This window comes from Silurus meridionalis, chromosome 29, assembly GCF_014805685.1.
Source record: "Silurus meridionalis isolate SWU-2019-XX chromosome 29, ASM1480568v1, whole genome shotgun sequence".
In the NCBI taxonomy this organism is placed as follows: Eukaryota; Metazoa; Chordata; class Actinopteri; order Siluriformes; family Siluridae; genus Silurus; species Silurus meridionalis.
The window spans coordinates 32,671-43,140 of NC_060912.1; the positions used below are offsets into that span (position 1 = coordinate 32,671).

General features: G+C 36.7%; 1 protein-coding gene across 12 annotated transcripts in view; it reads right to left on the reverse strand.

Annotated features, from left to right (window-relative positions):
* Positions 1-886: 886 nt before the first annotated feature.
* The window catches only part of arhgef1a (Rho guanine nucleotide exchange factor (GEF) 1a), a 62,816-nt gene continuing 53,232 nt past the window's right edge, over positions 887-10,470 (reverse strand). For all 12 annotated transcript variants that reach the window (XM_046843959.1, XM_046843957.1, XM_046843955.1 and 9 more), the window contains 12 exons: positions 9,590-9,838; positions 9,007-9,083; positions 8,719-8,894; positions 8,040-8,107; positions 7,673-7,861; positions 7,368-7,466; positions 6,994-7,043; positions 6,458-6,499; positions 4,674-4,724; positions 4,208-4,501; positions 3,101-3,281; positions 887-2,265 (listed from right to left, as the gene is read on the reverse strand). In XM_046843959.1, coding sequence (XP_046699915.1) covers positions 2,198-2,265; positions 3,101-3,281; positions 4,208-4,501; positions 4,674-4,724; positions 6,458-6,499; positions 6,994-7,043; positions 7,368-7,466; positions 7,673-7,861; positions 8,040-8,107; positions 8,719-8,894; positions 9,007-9,083; positions 9,590-9,838 — 1,544 coding nt within the window. In that variant the 3' untranslated portion in view covers positions 887-2,197. The remainder of the gene's footprint in view (positions 2,266-3,100; positions 3,282-4,207; positions 4,502-4,673; positions 4,725-6,457; positions 6,500-6,993; positions 7,044-7,367; positions 7,467-7,672; positions 7,862-8,039; positions 8,108-8,718; positions 8,895-9,006; positions 9,084-9,589; positions 9,839-10,470) is intronic.

Below are 10,470 nucleotides of genomic sequence, written 5' to 3' on the forward strand. Positions count from 1 at the left end.
TCTTCTAATATGTTATTTCAAATATAAGTGGAATAATTACTTATTACATGTAATAAGTGAAACAAAAGAAAGAATTCAGGGAGGGGAAGGCAGTATACTATAATAAGACAAAGGCCATTTGTGACAGGCACAGGTGTGTGTGTGTGTGTGTGTGTGTGTGTGTGTGTGTGTGTGTGTGTGTGTGTGTGTGTGTGTAAGCCATTCTAGGTCATTCAATACATTTATGTTGTGTCAGTTAACACACTGACTGTTGTATCCTTCGGTGTCTGGTGTGACCTTTCAGCATTCAGGAAAGAGATTATCTGTAGCCAGATTCTGTCTGTAATGTAAATGCTAAACTTTTCAGAATTCAACAGAGTCACGTTTTGGTCATGCTGAAAGTGTGGTTTAAGTGTCTAGGTAGATGCAGGATTAATTTTTTTTGTTGATGACTGGGGTTTTACATTGGCATGGAGGTATTTCACACTGACTTAATATTTACCTGGGAAATACCCAAAATCCCAATTAATAAAAAGACAAGTAAAAGGTTCAGCTTCATGGAATGTTCTGCAGAAGGAAAATTATTTATCTGCACAAACTACATGTAACTTTGACAACAAAACTTGTTTATCATTGTATTTTATTGGGAAATTTTTTTTAATCACATTACAATAGCATGCCTCAAAAAATCACTGAGATAGCATCTTCAATCGGAAATGTTAAAGTTCTTACATTTACAATAAACTATTACCCTTAACATCATATATACAGTATTTATGCCTCGGTAGTACTGAAGAGCAAGTAAGTTTCAACTTAAATAGAAATGGGTTTTATATATACTGTGTGTGTATACATATATATATATATATATATATATATATATATATATATATATATATATATATATATATATATATATATATAAAATTGTAAAGCTAAAGGACAGCTTTACCCAGAATGGACATGGGCTGGCTGCTACCAGCATGTGAATATGAAAGCATGTGGGTTTGTGAAGTTGGAAGTGAAAAAGGGCTCTAATCTAAATGTAATCTGGCTACAAATGAGAATATTTTTAACACAATCTCACTCTGTTTTCATGAATGTAACGTGTTTGACCATAGATTTAGCAGTGCTTAACAAAAAAATCCTATTTGAGTAAGTAAAATGAACATTATTCAGAAACATACTGGTGTATTGTGCACTATTTGAGTCCATAAAGACTTCATTTTGAAATCCATAAACAATAGTCTTAAGATAAAGCAGTAGTATTCGAAACATCATTTAAAGCATTTCAATATTTCTCTATTTTTCCATACAAATTCTTTCATTCATAAGTAAACAGAAACTTTATAAATTATACAATAATGTCTGTATTTTGTTTCCTGGAATCAGAGTTTATCACCTGTACAGACAACAGCAACAATGGCACTGTTATATTAAAAACTAAAATATAAATGTACAAGGATAAAGCAACCAAAATGGAAATACTTAGCAATGTATAATATTCTATTATATATAAATATAAATGAAACAGTAAACACCTCGACCTGGTTTGTACTGAATAAAGTCTTGTGAACAAAAACTAAATAACAGTAAAATATATATTTATATCTCACTAAAGTATTCATGCTTTTGTAAACCTGTGATAATAACTGTAAACACATTTTACTAGTTTTGTTGTCCAGGTTGTGGCTTTTTAGCATGTGCTTAAAATGTTTATATTTCTGTCAGCAAAAGAAGAATAAATAAATTACAAATAAAGTTTGAAACAAAACCATTAAGTTTGCACACACAAGACTATTTCACTGCTGAAGAATACAAACTGGTTTGTATGTAAGTTTTGTGTCATGTTACAGTATCTTTGTGTCGTAACAAATAAAATCTGAATTTTGGTTGATTTAGTATCCAAATAACACCCACATTTTCATGCAGTATCACAAGTCCTGTTATTTGCAGACAATCAAATCAAATGCTTTGGCATTCGCTTATTGGTCAAATGACATCAAAATAAATGGAATTTTTAAAAATTTAAAACAATATGACACTAAAGGTTGTGAAACAAAGTCAGTAGTAGATGGTTTAATATTGATAACTGTATGTTCCTCCCTTGAAGTTCAGAGGAAGACTTGCTCATAGAGTATTGTTCTTCAGCAGAGTAGCAACTGTGTCTTTTAGCTATTCTGGGGACAAGTTCTATGTTCTGGGCAGCAGAAGACCATTAGCAGTGTGAAGCATGTTCTCGAGCATCTGCAGATGACTCACTTTCCTCAGGAATGTCTTGCAAATCTAGATATAATAAACAAAAATAATAATAATAATTTAAACTGCCAAGATGACAATTAGATACCAGGCATTTTTTCACAACTCAAGTGAAAACCCTGGTTACACGTGTGTCTCTGTTTATAGAACTCTGGATAACTGACAGAATCACCTGGAAACATTATTATGAAAGTATGATAAGACCTGCCAAAAAAAGTGTCAAAAGTGACACCATTTATGGAACCCCTTTTACAAAGTTCTCATTGGAATAGCACTATTTCCTATTAAAGCTTGGTTGTAATGTGAGTTCATCAAACCACAGTTACACAACTAGCATTTTATTTCATCTCCCTAGCACCAAGGAATGATGTGAATTATTAGGAGAGGATTAGGAAAGTGTGCACATTAAACACTCAAGGAGAATAGCTGTAGAGGTGTTCAGATAGAACTGTCACATTTTATTAATAAAGCAGTTATTCATTTGTATGTGTGCTGGTTATTTTTTATCTAGTATTGTACATTATTAATAACCTTTTATTTGTTTTATTTTATTAGTAAATAAACATATCCTGCATGTATGCTTACGCTCTAAATATTAGTTCTTGCTTATGGACAGGGCACAGGAAGTAGTTTCGGCTCCTCGCAGTAAAACTTAATGTTAGTGGTATTTCAGAAATACTTTGGACTTTATCACATGATACTTTCACAGGATTATTCACTGAATGTATAATTATCTGGGACTACACAGTAATGTGTTTCTTTAAAAGCCTGTTTCCTTTAAAAGATTTATCTCACAGAAAGACATTTGTTTCTAATGATGAGAGGGTCACAAGCAGAGCACCACAATGCTGAAAAATATCACCTCTTGGGCTTTCAGAACGGGGAGACGCCTTCAAGTCTTCATCATCGTCATCGTCTGAGATCACATCTGCGTCAATGTCACTGCAGTCCTGCTGGCCGTCTGTTTGCTCCATAGATGCCTGGCTGGCCAGTGGCGTGTCCACGTTCGGGTCAGTTTCACTTCCTTTGCGATGTAACGGCGCCTGGAATAAAGCATCAGGTTACTTCATAAGGAGAAAACAATTATTATTATTAAATTCTACAAAAATGCACAAAAAACTTGAACCTAATAATAATAAACATACTAATAAATTGTATATGATAAACAGTATTGCAGTATTGTGTTTATAATAAGAAAATGTTTAATCGTAATGATACAGTAATGCTTTCTGTAAGGAGACACAATCAAGCCAAAACGGAGAAACCATGTGTGAAAAACTAAGTACACCCGTGCTGATTCCATTAGGAATTAAGAAGCTAAGCAGCAGCCAGGTGCTGCTAATATATTACCTCAGATTATTTGATCATTATTTAATCAGAATTCCAAAATATTCTAGTCACGTGTGAGATCAACTGTCTGACAGCTGAAGCTTGGCCAAAATAGGGTCATGCAAGAGGACAATGATCCCAAACACACTTGCAAATCTACAACAGAACAGCTGAACAAGAACAGGATTGAGTGTTCAGTGGCCCAGTCAAAGTCCAGACCTCAACTGGACTGAAATGCTGTGGCTGGAGCTTAGGAAATCTGAGCAGAAACAAATGCCTGCAAACCTCTTTCCAATAAACTGAAGCAATGATGTACAAAAGGGTGAAACAGAATTCCTCACAATGATGAGAGACTTATAGTCGTACAGACTTTATTATATACACAATTAGTTCCAGTTATTGCTGCTAACGATTACCCTAGAAATATTGAGTCTTAAAGTTATCAACATTTTTCTCGTATGGTTTCTTGATTTCTGCCTGATTTTTGTAAAGAAATGATTAAAGACACGATGTAACATGTCTTGTGCTGTTCATCTGAGGTTGTATTACCTAATTTTAAAACATACTAAGGACCAGATGATTATTTCCTGATACGCAAAACCAAATTTTTTCTCATGAATGTAAACAACTTCTACAGTACCTGTGAATGTCCTGTGTTTTCTCCCAGGGCAGCGGTGCTGGACTTCAGGTTTCGTAGCTGTTTTTCGAGCTGGGCCCGAGCCTTCTCACTATCTTTCAGTCTTCCTTCAGCTCCTCGGAGGCGTACGAGCTCCTCCTGCAGGAGACTGTGTTGACGCTGAAGCAGTGCCAACTCACCTGCTGACCCCGCTTCACCAGCGCTGTCACGTGAGAGAGACCGGCCCGGGCGACACACAGACGTCCCACTCTCACGCACGTACAATTCCACGATAGAGTCCTGCCGAATCACTGCCCCCTGTAAAAAGAGTGACTCGTATTACAGCCATCTCAGGTCCTAAATGGAATTGAGTTTCATTCTGATCTGTTTAATTACACTCACATTTACAGCAATGAAAATGTAATAAACAAAATCTGATGTAAGTTTTGTATCTGAGTCAAATCAGATCAGGTTTGGGCTTAAAACTGACCTGCAGAGCGTGAAGCTGAGCGCTGAGATTCACAAGCCGCTGAGAGACTTCCTAAAATACACACACACACACACACACACACACACACACACACACACACACACACACACTCAAAAGAGTACTCAAATCTAATAATCCTTACTATACCACAGCGCTGCATAACTGTTGATTCTGATTGGTCAGAAGGCAATAATGAATTATTTCTTGTCTATATTTGCAGCTCTGACAATAATTTCAGCTGTTATTGAAATCACAGCTTTATATTAATGCATTAGTTTTATTGTTCTAATACATTATAGTTCTATAGCAACAGCTCAAGCACACCAACTACTCCACATCATTGAAATCTGTAAAGCTTTCTTTCGGCTTCTCCCATTAGGGGTCACCACAGCGGGTCATCCGCATGTTTGATTTAGCACATGTTTTTACGCTGGTTGCCCTTCCTTATCCGCCTCCGTATCTCCACATGACATTCCTAACGCAAACCTTCCCATTTATCCGGGCTTGGGAGCGGCACAGAGGCTTGTGCAACCCTAATGGCTGAAAAGAGAGGCTGCAGAGGGAAGTGTATTTCTAACATATTTCATTAAATTAGTGTAGCATAAATCTACTTCATTACACTAAACAAACACTTAACAAACCTTACATAGAGCCACAGCTGGGTACACCGCTATGCATTTCACACAGATGTGCTGTTTTAAACATTTTGCTCCATAGAACAGCTGAGTGACTTCAAAAAGCATCAATACGTGGTTTTTAACCCTCAGTAATTAGATGCTGTCATGTCTGTTTCAGAGCCATTTAGAGCCTGGTTCTGCCTAATTCTAGCCTTCTTGTCCCACCTCAGGTAGATTGTGGACATATAAAGAAGCAGATGCCGCAAACATCCCGAACCATCTATAGACCAGCACCATTTGGTGGCTGCTGGCTGCTCATTAGGGATAAACACACATCATTCACCTTCATTTTTAAATTCTGTAAAGCTGCTTTGAGACAATGTCTGTTGTGAAAAGAGCAATAGAAATAAACTTGACTTGACTTTTTCTTCAGTATGAAAGATATTGTTCCAGAACTTTTGTGGTTTGCTCAAACAATTTTATAAACTAAAGTCTTAGCCTTTCCATAAAAGCCATAGCAGTTTTTTTTGTTTTGTGCTGTGATGAACATATGCTTTCATGTGCTTCTAGAGGCCTTATAAGCCTTCCTTAATTGAAGAACTGCAAGAATTCTCTGAGGGCTTAGATGCAGCCCTTTCTTCTTAGTAGGATGCAGAAAACACTTGAGTACTCCAGAACACAAAACTGACCAAATGTTTTCTATAGTTTGTGAAGGGAGCCATACTTCTTGACTTAATTTGGTTTGATTTTGGAAAAAATGAATATATATATTGGATTGTATTTGATTACATATTGAATACAACATGAGAACACCTGTCAACTGAAACACTCAGTTTTGTTTACTACAGATTTCCATGTGTATTTTTATAGTTTGGATTTTACACTAATAATGTACATCATTGAACAAAATAAATTAATCAAGAAAAATCACTGAAGGAGAAGGTTGGTTCAAACAATCATGTTATTCAAAGTTATCACCAAATTTACCGTAAAGTCATCTCCAGACCAATAACCTAGAAATCGTTTTTTAAAACACACCCATACAAACAAAACGCAGCTTCACACTTGGCCAAAGAAACAAAAACAACAGAAGCATGTAAAAAAAAGCTGTTCAGTCTGTATAATACCTTTATAATACACTTTATAAATAATTAATGAAATTGGTACCTCACTTGATGTCTTGTCATCCAGCTGATTACCATTTCCATCCTGGAAAAATAAAATGGATTAAATAACTCAATGTAATTAGCTTTTAGAAGAAATATGAAATATGATATCAAATAGGATTTTTTTTTTTTTATGAATAATGATTTAATCATTAATAAATCTACTTTATGGTTATAAGCTTTACAGACACTACACAGGAAGAGATCGGTTGGAATTTCTGAAACAAAGTTTGGCAGCAATTACAGTTGTGCTGCTTCAAAATCGTGATAGTTTTTACTGAATCCATGTTGCCATGGAAACAAGTGTCACACAGTTGTGAATAATGACTAATTATCCCTGTTACAGAACCACATAAAACTCAATAATAGCAAAAAACATCTTCCTAAATGCAGCAGGCTTTAAAGCTCATTGCTTTACTGTATAATGATTAAAATATACAAATGTTACTATAATGAAAATAATAATAAAAAATAAAATAAAACAAGAAAAGCAGATTGTTCATTATTTCTTAACTTCTCTTTTGAAAACATGCCTACCTGAGAAGCTGCTGCTTCCTGTAAACCATTGACTAACACCTCCTGTCCATCTGAGAAAAAATAAAACCATGAGGAGAAAACAAATGATTGGCACATAATGAGAACAAACATATTCTATATTTACAAATTATATGGAAATATAGGAACTCATTCAGTATTTTACCCCCTAAACACTGGCAGAATTCTAAAGCTTTTGAAAACGCTTTTTAATGCCAAAGACTGATGTGATTTACGAACATTAAATCTCTCAAAAGTCTTTTCCTTAAGAACTGTGTGCCAAATTGTCCTCAAAGAGTTTCTCGTAATAGATCAATATGAAAGTCTAGAAAAGGACAGAATCTCCGGTGTAACATCGTTGTGTTCTTCATACTCACTTATCACTAGCGCCCCTGTGTAATTGTGGTGACCGTTGGAAGTGCAGCCCATGGGGAGGTCAAAAGCAGAACCTAAAAACAGCTCGGTCAGTCTGTCCACTAGAAAAAAGCAGGAAATATCTTGAGTATGTTAAACAGTTAGAATATGTACTAAAACTATGCATGGAATAATAATAGTACTTAGACACAATACAAAATAAATGGAATAAAACACGTTGTAAAAAAAGTAATCAACACCTCCTAACTAATCAGAATCAGGAATTCAACAGCACTGTGCTATTAGAAACCCTAAGCCTGAACCTCACCCTCAGTTATGGCTTGTGTAAGCAGCTGTTCTCCTCGAGGTGCCTGAGGTGTGTCAGCTCTGAACAGGTTCCTGGAGTTTGGTGGCAGCACCACATCTTGACCACTCATGACCTCAGCCAGATCAGAGAACAGTGTAACTCGCTCCTGCAGTAGCTCCAACACTTCCCTGTCCTTCTGCTGGATATCAGCTGTAAGTGGAAATATATATACAAAATATAAAACATATACCAACATTATGAAACAGAAATACATGCCATGGCATTATATTTATGTACATATATTAAAAAAGGCATGTTATATTTAACATATTTAATAAATCATTTCATCCTTATGTGATAAATCTGGAGAGCATAATATTGTATGCACCTTTGAGTCTTCGCAACAGGGCTTTGTCCTCTGTCTCAATTAATGGGAATTCTTCTCTTGAGGGACATCTGTAAAAACCAATGAAAAACTCATTAACCGCTTTAAACGGAACACATGTACCCTGATCATTCAGGGCAATTCTTCATTATCAAACATTTTACAGCAAATGAGTCATAAAACATGTCCATTTAGAGATGCTTTTCTGCTCAACATGATTGTAAAGTATCAGAATTCCTCTCAAACTCAACCACTCTCATCAGCAGGATGTTCTTCCCTCCTATATCATTTTGTGATATAACTCTATATAGTAAATCTACATAACCCTTTATATAGAAATCCTTTTGGGATGTCTAAAATGCAGAAATTACATCTCTCACCCAATAAACAAACATGTTTGCAGTATTGGTTATTGCAAAAATGGCAGTTGTCATGTGATTATATTTGACAAGTCAATGGTCTGCACTTTATCTAAACATAAACATGATTCTATTTCTCACAGGCTGGAATCTGTAGTGCCGTAGATCTACCTTAGTCTACATTCAGTGTATCTGAACACAGCTTGTAGTAGAGTTTAAATTCTGTGTGTGTGTGTGTGTGTGTGTGTGTGTGTGTGTGTGTGTGTGTGTGTGTGTGCGTGTGTGTGTGTGTGTGTGTGTGTGTGTGTGTGTGTGTGTGTTACCTGCTGACAGCTTGCTGTATGTGCCGTAACCAGGTATTTCGGTCTTCTTTGGAAGCCGCATGCAGCTCGTACATCTCTGGTGGACTGAACTCACTGCTGATGAGGAACAACCCTCGCTCCTGATTGGCTATATCTCTAACCAACAGGTTCTGTAGTGAAACTACTGTAGATTTATCCTATGCAGAAATGAGAAACATAAACTGTTACAAGACAGATTTGTTTGGATTCACATGCAAAGAAGTGTGTTATTTTTGTGTGCATGAGCAAATAAACTGTATGTGAACTCACCAAACTGGCAAAGACGTATCTCTGATCTTTCTCCTGCAGGAACACTAGTATATCAGTCATGAGGAGAATTCGAACATCTACAGGACACAAACAGTAAAGCAAATGTTAAAAGTAGCAGCATGCTAAAACACACACACACAGACACACACACACAGACACACACACATATACACACATACACACACAGACACATACACATACACACACACACACACACAGACACACACATACATATACACACACACACACACACACACACACACACACACATACACACAAACATACACACACAGACACACACACACACACACACACACACACACAGACACAAACACACAAACATACACACACACACACACACATACACACACACACACACACACACACACACACACAGACATATACACACATACACACACACACACACACACACACACACACACACACATACACAAACAGACACACACATACACACACACACACACACACACACACACACACACAGACTGCAGATAGATTTTTAGATTTTATAGTAAGTCCATCACAACACATTCCTCACACACATTTCTCTCCCTTAAAATACCCTTCAGTCTGGAGCTGGGTGTTTTCCACAGCAGTGTGCCTTCATGTATGAGCTGTCTGCGCAGAAGCTCAGCAGGTCTGAACATGGCCTCTGAACGCAGTTTGGCTTGAGAGCGTGGGTCCAGTCTGGAGCGGATTTCCTGCAGACGCTGTGTTTGCTCCAGCTCCAGCACCTGCTGATCCACACCACTCAACAGATCTCGCAGCAGAGCAAGAGCCTGTTTCAGCCCCGTCTCCTCCTCTGGATTGTCTACATGGATGGAATATTAGATTCACATAAATAAAGTTATAAACACTTTCTCTCTCTGCTTTTGTGTTCAGAGTTGGCTGCAAAGAACATCTCAGCATTTCAGCTGTGAGGTTTCAACAGTGGAATAGCTTCATTGCATTAAAGCTAAATTACATAATGACAAACAGCTTAAAACTGACTAGATTTATTTTTACTGTTTCTACTGTTAATGTTTCCTTCAAAAGCATCTTGGGGGGAAAAGGATGATAATCCAGCTGTTTATATTCATTAGACTCATGTGTACTCATGAACCTTGTGGATCACAGTTTATGATGTAATGACTAACCCAAGATCTGTCAACATCAAGACCTTAACACATATCAGTCAGAATGGAGAGTAAATCCTCATCTTCACTCCAATAACAGACATGAAGGTCTAATCTACTCTCATGGTAGAAAGAGATCAGCTTCTCCTACACTTCATAAGGACAGGAGGATTCACACATATACCTGTTTATACTTCTAGAAAAAGAGCTGTAGATATTTATATCTAGTGTGCGAGACTCTTAACTTGTATCTCAGGTGATTCTGCACCATGATTGAGATACTTGAACTTTTTAGTGCATCATTTTGTAAATGTGCATCAGAATCATG